This window comes from Protobothrops mucrosquamatus, unplaced genomic scaffold, assembly GCF_001527695.2.
Source record: "Protobothrops mucrosquamatus isolate PMUCROS unplaced genomic scaffold, P.Mucros_1.0 scaffold760, whole genome shotgun sequence".
Classification (NCBI taxonomy): Eukaryota; Metazoa; Chordata; class Lepidosauria; order Squamata; family Viperidae; genus Protobothrops; species Protobothrops mucrosquamatus.
The window spans coordinates 440592-462438 of NW_015387029.1; the positions used below are offsets into that span (position 1 = coordinate 440592).

The 21847-nt window shown below is 47.8% G+C and overlaps 1 protein-coding gene across 1 annotated transcript in view; it reads left to right on the top strand.

Moving 5' to 3' along the window:
- Positions 1 to 1632: 1632 nt before the first annotated feature.
- Positions 1633 to 21847, top strand: part of LOC107289733 (proprotein convertase subtilisin/kexin type 4-like) — a 32698-nt gene continuing 12483 nt past the window's right edge. Inside the window, exons 1-9 of the mRNA XM_015818535.1 lie at positions 1633 to 1800; positions 3940 to 4044; positions 8339 to 8434; positions 10896 to 11024; positions 14646 to 14722; positions 15823 to 15911; positions 17167 to 17339; positions 19352 to 19564; positions 21393 to 21493. Of these exons, the coding sequence (XP_015674021.1) occupies positions 1633 to 1800; positions 3940 to 4044; positions 8339 to 8434; positions 10896 to 11024; positions 14646 to 14722; positions 15823 to 15911; positions 17167 to 17339; positions 19352 to 19564; positions 21393 to 21493 (1151 nt within the window). The remainder of the gene's footprint in view (positions 1801 to 3939; positions 4045 to 8338; positions 8435 to 10895; positions 11025 to 14645; positions 14723 to 15822; positions 15912 to 17166; positions 17340 to 19351; positions 19565 to 21392; positions 21494 to 21847) is intronic.

The window sequence follows — 21847 nt, forward strand, 5'->3', positions numbered from 1 at the left end:
TGGTATAGGGTTTCCTGCCTGAGCAGGGGGTTGGACTAGATGACCTCCAAGGTCCCTTCCAACTTTATTATTATTATTATTATTATTATTATTATTATTATTATTATTATTATTATTATTATTATTATTATATATATATATATTTCCTCTTGAAATTAACGTTGCGAGATACATTTAATTTGCCTTCTTATCGGTTTCTCTATCCTTAAAGCTCTGCTTTGTGGCTTTAAGGTTTATTCTTCCACATTCTGCATATGGTCAAGGGTTCGTTGGTTTTAGAACAGCACACCACTTTTTTTTTTTAAAATAGAAAACTGGGTAGTTTTTTTTTTAATGTATTTTAAGTTATCTCCAATCTGAACAACCTAGATTTATCTAGAAAACTCTGTGCTACTTTACACGTGGGGAATAAACTGTAAAATCTGTTTCCAACCGAATTCATGTGTTTCCTGGTCACTTTGAAAGGAACAGAGATTATTAATCAGAAATTTCTAATGAATCTAAAGGTCTGTAGGAGAAGTCACCTGAAAGTCATAAACTCAAACAAGTTAACTATATACAAATAAGAAAAACAGAAGTTGCTAGCTAACTGAAACTGCAAGTAGGGTGAAGTTTAGAGCTTAAGGTATAACTGCAAACAAATATAGAGATGATTATAAGAATTGAGCTTTGCTAATAGAAAATTAGATGGTGATAGATAGGATGTGCACAAAGGGGCTTCGTGGAACATGGGAGGGACAGTGGTTTTAGGCGGTCCGGATAGTTTATCGGATGATTCGGAAAGGGGTGTTGAGTGCGATAGGGGAGGGGGGGAATCTGCATGTGTGTGTGTGTGGAGGGGGTAGGATATAGAAATGTGTGAAACAGCTCTTGAAGGTGTGGCTGGACTCCTACCTGTGTTTCAGCTCACCCAAGCCTTTGCAAATGCTTCTTTTTAAATAAAACTTTGTCGCTGGAATTCCAAGTGAGTTTGTTTGTTTTGGGATCTTGAGCCACCTTCCAAACAACTTCATGGACAGTTTTTTGGCACACCCAATATTGGAATCAATTTATCTCTGCTTTTTCTGGGGTTGTTTCTAACCTAGTCTAGAGCTTCGGGATTTCCTCGTGGTCTCCCATCCAAGGAGCTCCTCCCCCTTCAACTCATAAAGGGAGAGATGGTTGACGGTGGTCCATTACAATGAAAGTCTATTAGGTCTCACAGAAATGGTGATAAACTGGGCATGGCCTTACCTTGTTAGAACCCTTGGGCTTTTAGTGGATAACAGGAAAAAAATTAAGATAATCCCTTGTTAATTAAGCCTGGCTCTATAACAGAGGCATCTTTCAGCAGAAACCACAACTCCCAGGAGCCCTTGCGGCCAACCCTCCTTTCCCCCCCTCCCCTCTGCTCGTTTTCCCGCAGCGCCACCCGGCCCGATAATCCCCAATCTCCGGCCTTGGCTTCCCGTCGCCATGGCAACCAGGCGCCTCCGAACACATGGAGCGCGCCCGGCCGCTCCGGGTCTCCCGAAGGCGGCGCTGGTGTGCAAATCGAGGCCCAGGCTTCGAAGGGGCCCTAGGCCGCGTTGATGTATAAGGGGCCGGGCTCTCCCGCCGGCCCGGCCCGTGGCTCTTGAGCGGGGGGAAGACATGCGGGGAGCAGAAATGGGCGTCTGGATGCTGCTGCTGCTCTTGCTCTGCGGTGGAGCCTCCAGCGCCGCGAGCATCTACCTGAGCAGCTGGGCCGTGCGCGTCCCTAGCGGCGCCCCAGAGGCCCAGCGCCTGGCCCGCAGGCACGGGCTGCTCTACCTGGGCCAGGTGCGTCGCCCTTCCTGGCCCTGGGAAGGGCTGGCAAGGGCCTGCTTGAGGGCTGCGAGATAGCCTCTGAGCATACGTAGAGTGCCTTTGCAGAAAAAAACCAGCAACTCCCCAGCCTTTCCCACCCACCCACCCCTCACCTTGCCTAACCTTTTCTATGTCAGTGGGTAGACTGCCCCTGCTCTTGGAGGCTCCATCAAAGGAACATGGCTTGTTTGGGGGAAGGGGGGGGAGGCTTTTCTTAGGCACCCCAAAAGGTCCTGGGTTCGTATTATAGAGCCAGACGGACATTATCAGGCCTCCCCCAGCGCCCCCCCACCCTTTGGACACCCCCCACCCGTGCGCCAGCACTCCAAGGTAGACTGCTCCTGAACATGGAGGCTCCACTTAGGAAGCTCTGGTGGACTCTTCATTCTCTCTGTGGTTTCCCTCCCCCCCCCCCAAAAAAAGGGTCACACCTTCAGTTATGAAAGCTTTTTTGTTCTATTGGGGGGAGCTTTAATTTAAATTTAATCTTTTGAGAGAAGGGGGAAATGGTACGTGGGGGAGGGGGCTGTAGCCCCGTTTCCAGCCTTCGTGGGGGTTGTTTCTGAGTTGGGGGCAGGTGCCAGGGGGCTTTTCTGAAGCGCGGGACCCCAGGATGGGACATGGAGACCCCCAACCCGTCTTGCAACCAGCAGAAAAAGCAAACGCAAGAATTCCTTGCTTGCATGGAGCCTGTGGGTGGGTGTATGTATGTATGTATGTATGTATGTATGTATGTATGTATGTATGTGGGGTCACATTCTGCAGAGAATGTGACCCCAGCAAATTAGGGGTCCCCTGGCAAGGGAAGGTTTTTTACTGAACGGATAAACCTGAAAATATTGTGAGGCACCAATGCATCAAATGTTGTTTATTATTTTATTTTGGTTTGTCGCACAGTCCGCCAGGTGTTCAGACTGGATTTGGACACCTATCAGACTAGACACCTATCAAGTCCTATATTATTATTTTATTATTATTATTAAATTTATATGCTGCCCCTCCTTTCTATTTCCAGAGGGTGAGAAACCGAGTCTTTTAATGCAGAGGTCTTGCATCATTTCTGTTAAACTATTTGCTCCCTCTCCTCCTCCTCCTCCTCCTTAAAAACCAGGCCATCTCCTGCTTAATCAGATTGATGGGATCTATTTTGAAAGATATGCAATCAGGCCTGGGAAAGCAGATCCCAGAGAGAGATGGTTTCCAAGGGGGTGGGGGGAGAAGGAAGAAGAGGAGGCAGATCCCAAGTGATTTTTTTCCTCTTATGATCCAGGAGACTCTTTGCTTATTTTGCAGAGAAAGGGGACTTTGGAAATCCAAAAGAATCAGTTAGAGGCCTGGGGTGGGGTGGAAGGAAGCCACACTGCAGAGGATTGAGGAGAAGCCATTTTAGTTTTGCACAGGTGTTAACACCTTTCTGGCAGGAATTAGGCCATTTTTTAAAACCTGTCCACCTTCATAACTTTCAGCTAGGTGGACTTCAACTCACTGCTGGCTGGGGAATTCTGGGAATTGAAGTCCACTGTCTCAAAGTGGCCATGGTTGAGAAATGCTATCCTAGAGGCACGTTTTAGCCGAGTTCTTCCTCCATCTCTCCGTTTCAGCAGGGGGCTGGACTAGAAGACCTCCAAGGTCCCTTCCAGCTTCTATTCTATTCTATTCATTCTGAATTCTATTCTATTCATTCTGAAATCTATTCTATTCTATTCATTCTGAATTCTATATTCTATTCTATTCTATTCTATTCATTCTGAATTCTATTCTATTCATTCTGAATTCTATATTCTATTCTATTCATTCTGAATTCTATTCTATTCATTCTGAATTCTATATTCTATTCTATTCATTCTGAATTCTATTCTATTCTATTCATTCTGAATTCTATATTCTATTCTATTCATTCTGAATTCTATTCTGTTCTATTCTGTATTTTTGTTTTTTCTATTCTATTCTACTCATTCTGAATTCTATATTCTATTCTATTCTATTCATTCTGAATTCTATTCTATTCTGTTCTGTTCTGTTCTGTTCTGTTCTGTTCTGCATTCCTACTCTACTCTACGTTACTCCTTTTCGTGGCGAAGCTGGGATAAAACTTTGCCCTTCTGCATGCAGGTGATTGCTGGAGAGCCCTACTTCCATCTGAAACACAGGGGCATGGCTCGGAAATCTTTAACGAAGCACCGGGGGTGGCATCTCCGCCTGAACAGAGACCCTCAGGTAAGCCCATAGACAGAGGGTCTCCTGAAGGCCCTCTAGTCTGACTCCCCCCCCCCCACGCCAATTGCATAATACTTAGACCAGGGGTAGGCAACCTTGGCTCTTTTATGACTTGTGGACTTGAACTCCCAGAATTCCTGAGCCAGCCTGGCTCAGCTTGGAAACCTCTCCCTTTCCCCTCAGCACGGCTGGCTGAGGAATTCTGGGAGTTGAAGTCCACGTGTCATAAAAGAGCCAAGGTTGCCTACCCCTGACTTAGGCCATATTGGATTGCTCTGGCTATTCACACCTTCAGAGTTTGCCCTATTGCCTCCATTCTGCTAGTATTGACCGCTCTGGCACAATCTTAAAAAAATGTAACCTTACCTGTCCTCCCACCTCACCTGTCTCTCATATCACTCGACCCCAGGTGACACATCTGTTTTCTTCCTCTTTTCATTGTGTGTTTGTGTGTGTGTGTGTGTTTCCCCCCCTCCTGCACTGCCAACCCTTTCCCCTCCCCTTCCTTTTGTCTATCACAGGGGTCTTCAAACTTGGCCCTTTTATGACTTGTGGACTTCAACTCCCAGAATTCCTCAGCCAGCAAAGCTGGCTGAGGAATTCTGGGAGTTGAAGTCCACAAGTCATAAAAGGGCCAAGTTTGAAGACCCCTGGTCTATCTCCTTCTGACAAGTGTGGCAACCCAAAGAGAACCCTCAGATGCAGAGGCATTCTACCTCTTAAGGGTTGGATGCTGGTGACACACCTTAAGCTAGTCAATTTCCTTCACGGCCTACTTGTAGGGTATCGGAGGCAAAACACCGGGGCGTTTTCCAAGAAGTAGAGCAGGGCTGTCTTAATTACAGGTAGTGCTTGCCTTTTAACAGTTGGTTTAGTGACCGTCCCAAGTTACAACGGCACTGAAAAAAGTGGTTTATGGCCCCTTTTTCACAGTTACGCCCTTTGCCGCATCCCCCAGGGGTCACATGATCAAACTTTGGAAACTGGCATGTACTTACGACGGTGGCAGTGTCCCCATGATCCCTTTTGTGACCTTTTGATAAGCAAAGGAACGGTTGCTGGAATTGGGTCTGTCTAGTTTAACGAAGAGAAGGACGAGGGGGGACATGATAGCCGTGTTCCAGTATCTCAGGGGCTGCCCCAAAGAAGAGGGAGTCTAGCTATTCTCCAAAGAGCCTGAAGGCAGGACAAGAAGCAACTGATGGAAACTAAACAAGGAGAGAAGCAACCTAGAACTGAGGAGAAACTTCTTGACAGTTAGAACAATTAACCAGTGGAACCACCTGCCTCCAGAAGCGGTGAATGCTCCAACACTGGAAGTTTTTAAGAAGAGACTGGACAGCCATTTGTCTGGAATGGTATAGGGTTTCCTGCCTGAGCAGGGAGTTGGACTTGATGACCTCCAAGGTCCCTTCCCACTTTAATATTATTATTATTATTATTATTATTATTATTATTATTATTATTATTATTATTATTATTATTATTATTACTACTTAACAACCATGTGACTAACTTAAACAGCTGCAGTGATTCCCTTAACCACTGTGGCAAGCAAGGTGGTAAAATGGAGCAAAACTCAGTTAACTTAGCAGCAGAAATTCACGGCTCCATCCTGGTTCTATGTTGTACTGTCAAAGAAACAGAGCAGGGCTGATTTAATTATGAACAGGATGCTCATCTGTTAATTAGATAGTTTTCCAAGTTGCCCCACTGGGCTGGGTTTGTACCTCTAAGGAGTTTGTTTCCACACAGATTGCACAGCGGAGGGCCCTTTTAAGATGTGTGGACTTGATAGACTTTAAACCAGAATTGTTTTTGTTAGGAATAATAGGAGCTAATTATGAGAAAGATTGGAGATATTTAATACCACACGTACTAACGGCAGCAAGAATTGTTTTTGCTCAACATTGGAAAAATGAAAACTTACCAGCTGAAGAAGTGCTAATTAAGGAAATTCTAGAGTGTGCAGAAATGGATAGATGGACTTTAAAGATAAAAGAGAAAGAAGACTCAGTGTACTTTAGAACATGGGATAATTTCTATCAATGGCTAGAAAGATGAGTTAGAGAGAAAGGAATGTGACATATCACTTTGAATATGTATTAGCAAGAAGAAGGCTATTGAGGGATTAATTAACATACTGTTTATGATAATTAACTATTCACTCTTATTGTTTGTTAAACAGATGAACCCAGACATTATGCTGTTTGCTAAATATTGAGAATGTTATTTGGAAAAAACCCAACCCTAGTCCTAACCCTAACCCAAATCCCAACTCTAACCCCACCCTACCTTATTCCTAACCCTATAAAAATTAATAAAATCTATACAAAAAAAGATGTGTGGACTTCAACAAACAAGCCTGGCTGGGGAATTCTGGGAGTTGAAGTCCATGCTTCTTTAAGTGGCCAAGGTTGAGAAACGGTGATGTAGGCTTCAAAAGCTTGTGTCAACAGCTGTCTGCAAGCAGCTCCATTAACCAGTAAAGAAACAGTGATTAATATTTATGTGCGTGATTAATATTTATGTGTTACTTACATGTAAGGATGTAGGTCTACATACGTAAGTTGTATATGTTTAAATGTGTGTGGTGTATGTGTACACTTTGGGAGCAAGCAACTAAATTTCATTTTTAATGGGTGCCATAGTGCCCATAATAAAAAATGACAATAAAGGTTATCTGTCTATCACTTATCACAGGATAAGGAATGTTGGAGCTGAGTTGCTATGCTGTGGGCACAGAGACCCATAAAATAGAATATTATTTATTTTACCTTACAAAACATAACATAGCTGCTGATCCTTAATTTCGTTGTGAGTTACACAATGACAATAAAGCCTATTCTATTCTATTCTATTCTATTCTATTCTATTCTATTCTATTCTATTCTATTCTATTCCATTCTATTCCTATTCCTAATTCTATTCCTATTCCTATTCCTAATACCTATTCCTAATTCGTAATTCCTAATTCTATTCCATTCCATTCTATTCCTATTCCTATTCCTATTCCTATTCCTAATTCTATTCCTATTCCTAATACCTATTCCTAATTCCTAATTCCTAATTCTATTCCATTCCATTCCAATCCAATCCAATCCAATCTATTCTTTTTTTTTTTCCAAAGAAATGTTATTATTTTCCATCATAAAAAAAACAATCATAAGCATAATAAACACAGTATCAAGTAACCCCCCCCCCCGGACTTCCCAAACCTAATCCCAGGATAATATTCATATATAAGTAAACAAATACTAATATCTCTAACTCCACAAAGTATCTTAATCTACATAAAAAGATAGAAAGAATAAACAAACAAAAAAAAAATCTAAAAACCTAAGTTATATTCTACCACTCTATGCTTCTTTTGAATATAAACAATCCATCTTCTCCATATTGATAAAAATTGTTCATTCGAGTGGTTCTTCAGATAAGCCGAAATCTTTGCCATTTCAGCAAGATACGAAACTTTCAATCTCCAGTCTTCCATTGTAGGCAGAATTGGGCTCTTCCAATTTTGGGCTATCAACAAATGGGCAGCAGTTAAACAATAAAGCATCAAATTTGTTTCTTTTGCATCTAAATCTTGCACAATACCTAAAAGAAACAACTGTGCAATCCAATCTATTTTATTCTATTCTATTCTATTCTATTCTATTCTATTCTATTCTATTCTATTCCATTCCATTCCATTCCATTCCATTCTATTCTATTCTATTCCATTCCATTCCATTCCATTCCATTCCATCCCATCCCATCCCATCCCATCCCATCCCATTCTATTCTATTCCATTCCATTCCATTCCATTCCATTCCATTCCATTCCATTCCATTACATTACATTACATTACATTACATTCTATTCTATTCTATTTTAGGCCCACAGCATGTATCCTTTCCACCTCAATAAATCTTGTTAAAGAAAACTTTGCAAGAGCAATGTTGGGCGGGGGGAGGGAAAGTCATTTTTCCTGTTTAGGGGATAGCCAAAGGACTGCACAGTCAAAGACTAAACAGGCCCAGATTTTATGAGTTGTGCCCTTTTTGCAGCTGTTGTGAATTGTAGTGATAGGCCTCAAGGAAAGAATGTTGAAAAAAAAAAATATAGACTTGCAGTTGTGGCTGGACATCCCAGCCTGTCTGCTTTTGCTACTCTGACAGGTAGAAATCTGAGCCCAACGAAATGGGAAACCTGTCGGTCCCACCCTGCCGGTCCCAAACTAAAGAACTTGGGGCCATTGAACAAACAGATGATTTAACTTTGATTTAACCTCAGCGGTTTTGGCTCTAGATCCCGTGGTTTGAACAGCAGGTGCTGAAGAGGCGGACAAAGAGAACAGCCACCATTGTCCCCACCGATCCGTGGTTCCATAAACAGTGGTACATGGTGAGTGGGACAAGGAAGGGGAGGACGGGACCCCCAGCTCCTTTGAGAACCTTGTGTGGTCCTTGGTGCTCTCTGAGTTTGGTTGTGTTCTTGCAGACGTTTTATTACCAAACTAGGTAATATCATCAGTGTTAGAAGGAAGTGGGGTTTGTGGGGAGGAGGGAGGAGGAGGAGGAGCAAGAGGACTGTAGGATCGTTGGTGCTCTCTGAGCTGGGTGGTTTTCTTGCAGATGTTTCACTACCCAACTACTAGGTAACGTCTTCAGTGCTAGAAGGGAGTGGGGTCTGGGAGGAGGAGGAGGAGGAGGGAAGGAAAGGGAGGAGGAGGAGGAGGAGAAGGAGAAGGAGGAGAGAAGGAAAGGGAGGAGGAGGAGAAGGAAAGGGAGGAGGAGGAGAAGAGAAGGAAAGGGAGGAGGAAAAGGAGGAGAAGAAGGAGAAGAAGGAGAAAGAGAAGGAGAGAAGGAAAGGGAGGAGGAGAAGGAGAAGAAGGAGAGAAGGAAAGGGAGGAGAAGAAGGAGAGAAGGGAGGAGGAGGAGGAGGAGGAGAAGAGAAGGAAAGGGAGGAGGAGGAGGAGGAGAAGAAGGAGAAGAAGGAGAAAGAGAAGGAGAGAAGGAAAGGGAGGAGGAGAAGGAGAAGAAGGAGAGAAGGAAAGGGAGGAGAAGAAGGAGAGAAGGGAGGAGGAGGAGGAGAAGGAGAAGAGAAGGAAAGGGAGGAGGAGGAGGAGAAGAAGGAGAAGGAGAAGGAGGAAAAGGAGGAGAGAAGGAAAGGGAGGAGGAGGAGAAGAGAAGGAAAGGGAGGAGCTTTTCCTCCTCTTCAAGGAGAAGAAGGAGAAAGAGAAGGAGAGAAGGAAAGGGAGGAGGAGAAGGAGAAGAAGGAGAGAAGGAAAGGGAGGAGAAGAAGGAGAGAAGGGAGGAGGAGGAGGAGGAGAAGGAGAAGAGAAGGAAAGGGAGGAGGAGGAGGAGAAGAAGGAGGAGAAGGAGAAGGAGGAAAAGGAGGAGAGAAGGAAAGGGAGGAGGAGGTGAAGAAGGAGAAGGAGAGAAGGAAAGGGAGGAGGAGGAGGAGGACTGTAGGGTCATTGGTGCTCTCTGGGTGGTTTTCTTGCAGATGTTTCATTACCCAACTACTAGATAACATCTTCGGTGCTAGAAGGGAGTGAGGTTCGGGAAGAGGAGGAGGAGGAGGAGGAGGAGGAGGAGGAGGAGGAGACTGTGGGGTCCTTGATGGTCTCTGAGCCGGGTCGTTTTCTTGCAGACATTTCATTACCCAACTAGGCAACATCATCAGTGCCCTTGATAATGAAACATCTGCAAGAAAGCAACCCGGCTCAGAGAGCACCAAGGACCCCACAGTCTCCTCCTCCTCCTCCTCCTCCCCCTCCTCCTCCTCCTCCTCTCCTTCGGCTCCACTCTTTAAGCCACCCTCCCTTCTAGCTCCGACGACATTCCCTAACTGGGTCAAGAACCATCTGCAAGCAAACAGCCAAAGTCGGAGAGCACCAGAGGACCCTAAAATTCAACTCTGAGCTACACCGGTACATGTAGACCTTGTCCTAGGACAGGGGTGGGCAACCTTGGCTCTTTTATGACTTGCGGACTTCAACTCCCAGAATTCCTGAGCCAGGGTAACCCCCTCCAATATATACTGCATAGACATGACAAAAAATAAATAAATAAAATAAAATTATGCATATACCCACATACACGCACACATGCACGCGCGCGCGCGTACACACACACACACACACACACACACACACACGTGGGCCAGAGAAACGACACAGTCTAATTCGGATAGATATGTCGTGGTTCCGATAGATCAGTGTTTCTCAACCTTGACCATTTTAAGGCATGTGGACTTCAACTCCCAGAATTCCACAGCCAGCATTGCTGGCTGTGGAATTCTGGGAGTTGAAGTCCACATGCCTTAAAATGGTCAAGGTTGAGAAACACTGCGATAGATGAAACTCTTCAAAAGAACTTCGAGGCGTTGTTTACCTTAAACAAAGTATCGGCACTACATAGTTGAAGCCAAAAACTAAATTCCCCTCCCCTGGATACAAAGTAACAAATACAATTCCCTCCTCCAATAAACAGCCATAAATCACATTCCCCAATTAGCTTGAAGCGCAGGCTTTCTCCCCAGCCCTCCAGCCCACCCAAATGCTATCAGCTCTGGGCCCAATGTCCTTGGGTTCCCAGGGCTGAGTTATTATTGTTATGACTAGCTGGACTCTCCTCCACATTCCCCCTCCCAGCAGCAACTAACTCTAAAAGCAATAGAGAAAATGGCTGCATTTCCACCTGTTGTCAAAGCAAGAGCATCCGAGGTTAGCAACGTTGAGAGGATACACATACATGGCGAGAGAAAAAGGAAGAAAGGATTGCCGCGGTCAGAAAGCCCTCCTTGAACCTCAATTCTCCCCGCAGCCTGGCGTCCCCAACCGTTCCCTTTTCCGTTGCAGAACAACGATGTCACCCCAGACCTCAACGTCCTCACGGCATGGAGCCAGGGCTACACCGGCTTAGGCGTAGTGGTGAGCATTCTGGACGACGGGGTCGAGAAGAACCATCCTGACCTTGTGGCAAACTACGTGAGTGCACCCCCCACACACACACGCACACCTGGTGGAGATAGATGGAGGAGGGAGGCCACGGGGGGTGTGTGTGTGGAAATGAACTCGATGCCACCTTGGGCCAACTTGCAGGCCGCCAGGTGTGCTGGGGGGGATGTGTCCAAGTACTGTGGGTGGTCTTCAGGCTGATTGCAAGTTCTGGCAGGCCTAAGATGGGGAGGAGAGGGCGCAGCGGCTGCAGATCGGCTGCACAAAGAGGGGGTCAAATTATTCTCCAAAGTACCCCAAGGCAGGACAAGAAGCAACAGAGGAAAACTCACCAAGGAGAGAAGCAACCTGGAACTAAGGAGAAATTTCCTGACAATGAGGACAATGAACCAGTGGAACAGCTTGCCACCAGAAGTTGTGGGTGCTCCATCACTGGAGCTTTTAAGAAGAGACTGGACAAGCGTTTGTCTGAAACGGTAATAAGGTCTCCTGCTTGAGTAGGGGCTAGACTAGAAGACCTCCAAGGCCCCTTCCAACTCTTATTCTGGTAATTAATCAGTGGAACCACTTGCCACCAGTGCTCCATCACTGTAGGTTTTCAAGAAGAGACTGGGCAGCCATTTGTCTGAAAGGGCATAGGGTCTGCTGCTTGAGCGGGGGGTTGGACTAGAAGACCTCCAAGGTCCCCTCCAACTCTGTGATTTAATGAAAAGAAGGACTAGAGGTGACATCATAGCCGTCTTCCAGTATTTGAGGGGCTGCCACAAATGGGGGGGGGCTTTGTCAACCTCTTCTCTCAACCACCCGAAAGCAGGACAAGAAACAACGGATGGAAACTAATCAAGGAGAGAAGCAACCTGAAGTTAGGGAGAAATTTCCTGACCGCGAGAACAATTAACCAGAGGAACAGCTTGCCACCAGAACTTGTGGGCGCTCCCTCACTGGAGGCTTTTAAGAAGAGACTGGGCAGCCACAACTAAGGAGGAACTTCCTGACCGTGAGAACAATTAACCAGTGGAACGGCTTGCCACCAGAAATTGGAGTCCCAAAGGCTCTTTCTTTCAAAAGGCAACTGGACTTTGTTTTTTTTTCCTGGAAAACGTTTCGTTTTTCATCCGAGAAGCTTCTTCGGTTCTGACTGAATGATGGAGGATGGAAATCCGTTCGTCCTCCCGCTCCATTCGAAGGGGGTTCACCCCAAAGCGCACAGCTTAAATGTCTACGGAGATTCTCCCTCATCCAGGCCACGGTTGTCCCAAAGGCGCTTTCTTTCAAAAGGCAACTGGATTGTTCTTGCTTTTTTTTCCTGCAAGACGTTTCGCTACTTCTCCAGGAAGCTTCTCCGGTTTTTACCCATGGTACCACTTTTAGGATATGGCAACATCCGAGCACCACCAGTCGCCTAGCAAGGGGTCAAAAACTTGATGACCAAAAAAAAAAAAAAAGGGAAAAAGTGATAAGTTCAGGTAGTCCTCGACTTACAATAGTTCGCATAGTGACTGTTCGAAGTTACACTGGCACTGAAAAAAGTGCCCCCCAAGCCACAGCCGAGCAAGACACCTGCCTGCCCACCCAGCGGTGCTCTTCCTCCTGTCCGAGGTTTCCATTGTTGTGAGCATTTCTGTTGAGGATTGGCAGCGGGGGTGGGGTGGGGGGGTGTTTGGTTTTTATCCCCCCCCCCGTCTGCTGGGTGGTTGCAGCAGGTTTTGGTCACGTCACATGACCCTGGGACACTGTGACCGTCATAAATATGAATCAGTTGCCACGCATCTGAATGTAAATCACAAGACCCTGGAGAGGCTGCAACATTCCAGCTGATCAGCACTTCTTCTGGGCTCAGCAGAAGCGCCAGGATCAGTGCTGAGCTCCAGCTGATTGGTGCTTTTTCAGGACAGCAGAAGCACCAGGATCAGTGTTGAGTTCCAGCTGGAGCCTGGCGCTGATCCTGGCGCTTCTGCTGAGCCCTGACAGCCCTGCAGCTCCAGCCGTGTCTCGCTCAGGCTTGTGCGGTGCTGCCACCGGTTCAGCTCATTCCTCTCCCCCGCTATCACTTTTCTAGGATGGTCACATACCATCTGCCAGGTGCCAATGTACCACAGGTGGTACCCGTACCACTGGTTGAAAAGCCCTGCCTTAGCACAGTGGTGGCGAACGTATGGCACGCCCTCTCTGTGGGCACGCGCACCATGCCCTGGCGACGGCAACCGTCCCTCTCCAGCCAGCCGCCCGCTAACTCGCTGAGCTCCCACGTGGCTGGATGCATCCCAGCTGTCGGCCGTCCGTCCAGCTCAGAGGCGGCTTCTCTGAAGTGCTGGCGGTGGGCTGCAGAGCCCCAGAGCGCACCGGTCGAGGGGCCGGCAGGCTGTGGCTGCTGACGGACACTGTCGGCCCCCATGCACTCGCCGGCTTCTGTGTGCGGGGGGGCCGACGGTGTCAGGCAGCAGCCGCCCCGGCCCCTGCCTCGTCTTGCCCTGCGACAATGGACGAGCATCGTGCTCACCGCCCCACCTGCGAGAAACCCCCTGGATCTCCCCCAACCCTGCCCGGCCCCCACAGGTGTCCCTCCCCAGGAGCAACATGAGGGGTGACCCACCTTGGCCACATCCACCCAGTCTGTCATGAGCACAGCCACGCCCACCCAGTGGGCCACGCCCACCTGGCACCCCGTGATAAATAAGTGGGTTTTGGGTTGCAGTTTGGGCACTCGGGGCTCTAAAAGGTTCGCCATCAGTGGCATAGGGTCTCCTGCTTGAGCAGGGGGTTGGACTAGAAGACCTCCAAGGTCCCTTCCAACTGTGTGATTCGTTTAATGAAAAGGACTAGAGGTGACATCATAACTGTCTTCCAGTATTTGAGGGGCTGCCACAAATGGGGGGGGGGTCGTTGTCAACCTCTTCTCCCAACCACCCGGAAGCAGGAGAAGAAGCAACGGTTGGAAACTAATCAAGGAGAGAAGCAACCTGAAGTTAGGGAGAAATTTCCTGAGTGCGAGAGCAATTAACCAGAGGAACAGCTTGCCACCAGAACTTGTGGGCGCTCCCTCACTGGAGGCTTTTAAGAAGAGACTGGGCAGCCACAACTAAGGAGGAACTTCCTGACCGTGAGAACAATTAAGCAGTGGAACGGCTTGCCACCAGAAATTGCAGGTGCTCCATCCGTGGAGTCCCAAGGGCGCTTTCTTTCAAAAGGCAAGTGGACCTTGTTTCTTTCCTGGAAAACGTTTCGTTTCTCATCCAAGAAGCTTCTCCGGTTCTGACTGAACGGTGGAGAGCAGAAGGATCTATATGCCTTAGCAGTCCTCTGGTCGTTAGTGCTCTCTCTGAGAATCGTTGAGGTTCGTCTGCACCCTCAGCACCACCCGGGTGGCAGCAGGGTCAACCCTGGCAGTTGAAGCCCGCCCGCTTTCCAAGTTGCTCAGGTTCATGGGTAGTGCTACATGGTAGAACCACCCGTCTTTCTTCTCGTTGGCCTCTCCCCCACCACCACCCCCAGCCCCCCCCCCAAAACGAGGGCTCCCAAACCTCTCTGGTCCCCTGCATTTTATTTCTGCTCTTCCCAGAGTTCAGAAGTCCCAAAACTCTCCCCCCAAAGCCTCTTCTGGGCCTGTCTAGCCCGTCCTTCCAGGCGCCCGTCTGCTCTCTCTCCCCCCAGGACCCCCTGGCCAGTTACGACTTTAATGACAACGACCCGGACCCTCAGCCCCGATACAACCGGTGGAATGAGAACAGGTAGGGGTGCGTGGGTGTGTGTAGGGGTGGGTGTGTTGGGGAGGGGCGGGTTGCGTGGTTGCCCACTCTCTTGGAGACTGGAGCTTCCCTTTTCTCCTGGCCGGCACGGGAAAGCTGGCCAAGGATTGTGAGTGTCGTAGTCTGGAGTCCGAGTTTAGTTTGACTGCCCTGGTTTAGGAGACTTTTCAGAATAAATAAGGTTGGGAGGGATTCTGTGTGGTCCACTTCCCTTCCCTTCCTTTCTGTCCTTTCTTCCTTCCTTCCTTCCTTCTTTCTTTTTTTCTTTCTTTCTTTCTTTCTTTCTTTCTTTCTTTTTCTTTCTTTCCTTCCTTCCTACCTTTCCTTCCTTTCTTTCTTTCTCTTTCTTCCTTCTCTCCCTCCTTCCTTCCTTTTTCTCTTTCTTTCCTTCCTACCTTCCTTTCCTCTCTCCTTTCTTTCTTTCTTTCTTTTTCTTTCTTTCTTTCTTTCTTTCTTTCTTTCTCTTTCTTTCTTTCTTTCTTTCTGTCTTTCTCTCTCCTTTCTTGTTTTCCTCCTTTCCTTCTTTCTGTCTTTATTTTTTTATTCTTTCTTTCTCTCCTTCCTACCTTCCCTTCCTTCCTTTCTTTCTCCTTTCTTCCTTCTCTCCCTCCTTCCTTCCTTCCTTTCCTTCCTTCCTACCTTCCCTTCCTCTTCTTTCTTTCTTTTTCTTTTTCTTTCTTTCTTTCCTTCTTTCTTTCTCTCCTTCCTACCTTCCCTTCCTTTCTTTCTTCCTTCCTTCCTTCCTTCCTTCCTTCTCTCCCTCCTTCCTTTCTTTCTTTCTCCCTTCTCTCCCTCCTTCCTGCCTTCTTTTTTCTTTCTTTCTTTCTTTCTTTCTTTTCTTTCTTTCTGTCTTTCTCTCTCCTTTCTTCTTTTCCTCCTTTCCTTCTTTCTGTCTTTATTTTTTATTCTTTCTTTCTCTCATTCCTACCTTTCCTCCCTCTTCTTCCTTCCTTCCTCCCTCCCTCCCTCCCAACTCTATCATTCTATGATTCTGTATGAGTCTCCTGCTTGAGCAGGGGGTTGGACTAGAAGACCCCCAAACTCTGTGATTCTGTTATTCTCTCTTTTCCCCTTTCTTTCAGACACGGCACACGCTGCGCCGGGGAGGTGGCTGCCACTGCTAACAACCACGTCTGCGGAGCCGGTATCGCCCACGGGGCCAGAATTGGGGGTATGTGGCCTCTTTGTGACTTAGAGTAGGCTGGAGCCGTGGGGTGCATCACAACAGGGACAAAGCAAGTCGCTGGAAGTGCATGGAAAATTCTTGGCCGATTGAAAATTCCAGATTCGCGTGGGAGAATCTGAATTCCTGGGCCTGGAGTCCACAAGGGATGGTTTGCTTACACCCTTTCTCAACCTTGGCCATTTTTAAGATGGGCGGACTTCAACTCCCAGGATTCCTCCGGCCAGCCATGCATGGCTGGCCGGAGGAATCCTGGGAGTTGAAGTCCGCCCATCTTAAAAATGGCCAAGGTTGAGAAACGCCAGTTTTAGAGACATCTATCTCTCTTGCCTTTCTTCTCTGCTTTCTTCTGAATTTCAAGCCTTTTAAATAAAAGTTAGAGTAGCCGATTGCAACATCCCCGTGGTCATGTGATCAAAATTCAGACGCTTGGAAACTGGTTCATACTTATGACGGTTGCCATGTCCCGGGGTCATGGGATCCCCTTTTGTGACCTTCTCGCAAGCAAAGCCAACTGCGGGAGGGGAGCCAGACTGACTTAACAACCAGGTTACTAACTTATCAACCGCAGTGATTAAAAGCTGTGGCAAGGAAAAAAATGGGGCAAAACTCACTTAACAAATGTCCTTTTGTGGTCGTTAAGTCGAGGATTACCTGTACGCTAACCCATATTGTGTGGCTGCAGTATTATTATCTACCCTTCTTATTATCTCCTTCCCTTTCCCCTTTTATCATTGCTATTATCATTATTATTGACCATCGCACAGTTAGCCAGATGTTCAGGCTGGGTCTGGCCATTTTTTCTACCTATCGAGTCCTTACCAAGGACCTGGGATAGGCACATCTGGATGTTTGATGGTGTTACCGATATCATCGCAGGATGATGATGATAGAAATAGCACTTAGACTTATATACCGCTTCACAGTGCTTTTACAGCCCTCTCTAAGCGATTGACAGAGTCAGCCTATTTGCCCCCAACAATTTGGGTCCTCATTTTACTGACCTCAGAAGGACGGAAGGCTGAGTCAAACGTGAGCNCCATTCCTCCCTCCCTCCCTCCCTTCCTCCCTCCCTCCTTCCTTCCTTCCTTCCTTCCTTCCTCCCACCATTCCTCCCTCTCTTCCTCCCTCCCTCCCTCACTCCCTCCCTCCTTCCTTCCTTCCTTCCTTCCTTGAACAAGTCAGCACAGACGAAGTACAGCTTCCCAATATGTCTCCTGCTTCCTTCTCCTTCTCCCTCCAGGCGTGAGGATGCTGGACGGTGACGTGAACGACATCGTGGAGGCCCAGTCGCTGAGTCTCCAACCCCAGCACATCGACATCTACAGCGCCAGCTGGGGCCCCGAGGATGACGGGAAGACGGTGGACGGCCCGGGGGTCCTAGCCAGGGAGGCCTTCCGCAAGGGGGCAGCCAATGTGAGAGGGGGGCCACCTCTGTTTTGGGGGGGGATTGAGGTGCTGTGTCTGTTCCGGAATGGGACAACTCGCCGCGGCCAACTCATTGCTGCCAATTTGCCATACATCCATTGGTGGCACAGTGGTGAGAATGCAGCATTGCAGGCTAATTTTGCATTCCACTGCCAGGAGTTCGATCCTGACCGGCTCAAGTTTGACTCGGCCTTCCATCCTTCCGAGGTCGGTAAAAAGAGGACCCAGATGGTTGGGGGCAAATAGGCTGATTCTCTAAACTGCTTAGAGGGGGCTGTAAAAGCGCTGTGAAGCGGTATATAGGTCTTAAGTGCTATTGCTATTCTCTCCCTCTGCCTCCTTCCCTCCCTCTCTCCTTCCTTCGCGCCCTTTTCTTTCTACCTTTCTTTTCTTTCCTTCCCTCTACTCTCTCCTTCCTTCCCTTCTTTTTCTCCATTTTTTTCTTTCTCTCCTGCTCCCTCCACCTCTTATTTCCCTTCTCTTTTTCTCTCCCTCTTCTTTCCTCTCCTCCCTCCCTCCCTCCCTCCCTTTTTCTTTCTCCTTTTCTTTCATTCTCTTCCTTCCTTCCTTTCTCTTGTAAAGCGCCGTGGTGGCGCAGTGGTTAGAAGGCAGCATCGCAAGCTGACTCTGCCCACTGCCACCAGTTCGATCCTGACCGGTTCACGGTTGACTCAGCCTTCCGTCCTTCCGAGGTCGGTAAAATGAGGACTGTTGGGGGCCAGCAGGCTGACTTAGAGAGGGCTGTAAAGAACTACAAAGCGGTAGATAAGTCTAAGGGCTATTGCTGTTGCTACAGCCAACTCACTGTGGCCAACCTGCCATGGGAGAACTTGCTGCAGGACAATTCAATCATTTTATTTAATTATTTAAAATAATTAAGCAATTATTTTAGCTTTTGTCCTTCCCATTTTATTTTATCCCTCCTCCTGCATCCTTTGTTTCATGGTTCTGTTCTACCATCATCCGGGTCACGGTCATCCCCAAAGGTGCTTTTTTTTTTCAGGAGGCAACTGGACTTTCTTGTTTTTCCTTTGAAGACGTTTCGCTTCTCATCCCAGAAGCTTCTTCAGCTCTGACTGGATGGAGGGGAAGGGAAGGATTTATACTCTTTGCAGACATCTGGTCATTTGCATGCTTTTAGAGGGTCGTTGAGGCCACTTGGAGGTTTGTCTGTGTCCTCAGGGTCACCCGAGTGGTGCAAAGGGGTGTGGAGCCTCCTTGGAACTGCTGAAACACTGTCCTTCAACACAGTTCCCAGAAGGCTCCACACCCATTTGCACCACTCAGCTGACCCTGAGGACACAGACAAACCCCCAAGTGGCCTCAACGACTCTCTCAAAGAAGGCAAATGACCGGCTGTCTGCAAGGAGTATAAATCCTTCCCTTCCCCACCATCCAGTCAGAGTTGAAGAAGCTTCTGGGATGAGAAGCGAAACGCCTTCAAAAAAAAAACCACAAGAAAGTCTGGTTGCATCTTGAAAAAGCACCTTTGGGGTTGACTTGGGTAGTTGGAAGCCCCCTGGGAACGTCACAAAGGGTGATCACGTGACCCCGGGACGTTGTGAAGACCTGCCCGTTGTCCAGCGCCTGAATTTCGATCCCGTGGCCTAAGGGCAGCGGCTACTCCGAAGTCAATTTTCTCAAAGCCGTCCAGACTTCAAGCGGTTGTTAAACGAACGGTCGTAAATAGCGGATTACCTCTACAGGCAGTCCTCAACATACGACCATGATGGAGCCCAACATTTCTGTTGTTATGTGGGAGATGTGTTGTGAATTTTACCCCATTTTACGAACCTTTCTTGCCACCGTTGCTAAGCGGATCGCTGCAATTGTTAAGTTCTCCGTTGACTTCGCTTGCCGGAAAGTCGCAAAAGAGGATCGCATCACCCCAGGGACACGGCCACTGTCGTGGGGAACGCTCCAACGGCAATGAACGGTGTGAAAAACGGTGGAATCTGGGATGGTCACTAAATGAAACTCATTCCGCCTTCTCCCCGCAGGGACGCGGAGGGCTGGGCTCTCTTTTCGTCTGGGCCTCCGGGAACGGCGGCCTTCGGAAGGACAACTGCAATTGCGACGGCTACACCAACAGCATCTACACCTTATCCGTGGGCAGCAGCACCGAGAGTGGCCGGGTGCCTTGGTACAACGAGGCCTGTGCCTCCACCCTCACCACCACCTACAGCAGCGGGGCCAAGGGCGAGAAGCAGATTGTGAGGCCCTCGAACAGGGTGGGAGGTGGGCAAGGGGATCACATCTCCCCTCCCCTCTGAAAGGCGAAGAGTATCTGAAAGACACAAGCCAGGAAAAAAACCAAAGGGACGAGTACAAACTGGCTGGGGCATTCTGGGAGTTGAAGACCACCCCACCTTAAAGTCCCTTTGGTTGACGCACATTGAAGCCGAGGCTGGGAAAATTCCACCCCTCAAATTTAAGCTCATTATTTGGAAAAGATAGAATATATCTAGAATATATTCCCATGTATTCAGTCCGTCTGAGCGTGCCTTTCGGCCTCAGATGCGACCTGGCCCACTTCTAGCCAAATTCAAGGGAGGTAAACACGAGGGCAATTCGGAAATAGACCTCCATTTGGTTATCAATGACAAGACACTCCCAGATACAAAACTTTTATCATACACATTAGACAAATACAACATGATTTCGACATAATCGCCATTCCAGTGGAGGCCCTCGTCAACGTCTTACAAATTCCTCAGTCGTCCTTGCTCAGTGCCAAATCTGGGCTATGGGTGTGTGTGATCAAAAACATCCCAGCAGAACTGCTTCTGAACTTCTTGGGTGCGTTTAGTGGTGTGCGGGCGAGCATTGTTGTGAACCACCACCACCACACCGGAGGTCGTCAGGTCCCGACACTTGTCATGGGTGTCTTGTCTGAGTTTTCGTAATGTTTCACAGCAGACGTCTGAACTGATGGTCGAACCCCATGCTCCGTGAAGTTCACCAGTTGTTGCTCCTTTGGCATCCGCATTTGGTGGGATTTTCTACGGCACCACTTCCGGTGTGGTGGTGACGGTGCACGACAATGCTCGCCCGCACACCGCTAGACGGACCCAAGAACTTCAGAAGCGGTTCCGCTGGGATGTTTTTGATCACACACTCCCCCTTATAGCCCAGATTTGGCGCCGAGCGACGACGATTAAGGAATTGCAATCCTTGTGAGACGTGATGACGAGGGTCTCCATTGGAATGGCGATTGTGTCAAAAAGTCATGGCACGTTATGCTTTTCTAATGTATATAATAAAAGTTCTGTATCTGCGAGTGTCTTTATCATGGTTCCGACAGATGAAACTCTTCAAAAGAACTTGGAGGCATTGTTTACCTTAAAGAATCTTTTATTCGAGTACCATAATATCGGCACTAGATAATCGAGGCCAAAACCTGAATTCCCCTCCCCTGGGCACACAGTATCAAAGCACAATTCCCTCCTCCAATTAACCGTCATAAATCACATTCCCCAATTAGCAGGAAGCGCGTTCTCCAGCCCAATTCTTTATCACCTCTGGGCTCAATAACCTTGATTCTCACTCTAAGTTTAGTATTGTTATGGCTAGCTAGACTCTCATTCACATCCCCCCCAGCATCATCTAACTCTAAAAGCGAAAGGGGAAAAGATGGCTACATCTCCATCTGTTGTCAATGCAAAACATCCGATATTAGCAGCATTGACAGTCTTGTCATTGATAACCGAACGGGGGTTTATTTCCAAAATTGCCCTCGTATTTGCCCAGAGAGGCAGGCCTAGAAATTGGACCTTCCACCAATCGGTTTTCGAATAAAAGCTGCCAACAACGCTGGTGGGCAATCCTGTTCTCCTCCCTCTTCCAGCCCTTTCTCTTGGCAGCCCTGGGAAAGTCACCGTCGGAAGAGGGACGGTGGGAGGAAGAGCGGGATGGGAGCTGACCAGGCGGGGAGAGATGTAGTTAGAGCCCTGAGGACTAGGCGCTTAAGTGGAATGAGGCTTTGTAAAGAGGAGGAGGGCTTAAGGTCGCTCCTTCGATGATGTTCAATTCTCTCTCCAGGTGACCACGGACCTGCGACACGCCTGCACCGGCAGCCACACGGGCACCTCCGCCTCGGCCCCCCTGGCGGCAGGCCTGATTGCCCTCGCCCTGGAGGCCAAGTAGGTGCCTTGGGTGGGGCCTTTCCCATGGAATGGGGAATTCTGGGAGACGAAGTCCACGGGTTTTTAAGTGGCCGAGCTTGAAAACCACCGGCCTAAACTGGCCTTCTGGAAGGAATAAGTGGGAAGGAGTGGAGAGCATCCCAAATGTTGGCTTCTTAGCTGAGCCCAGATTTTATTTTATTTTTTGTTTTATTATCCTATCCTGTCCTGTCCTGTCCTGTCCTGTCCTGTCCTGTCCTGTATCTTATCTGGTCTTGCCTTGCCTTGCCTTATCTTACCTTAATTATTTTTTATTTTAATATTTTATTTTTTATTTTAACTTATTTATTTTATTATTTATTTTATTTTATT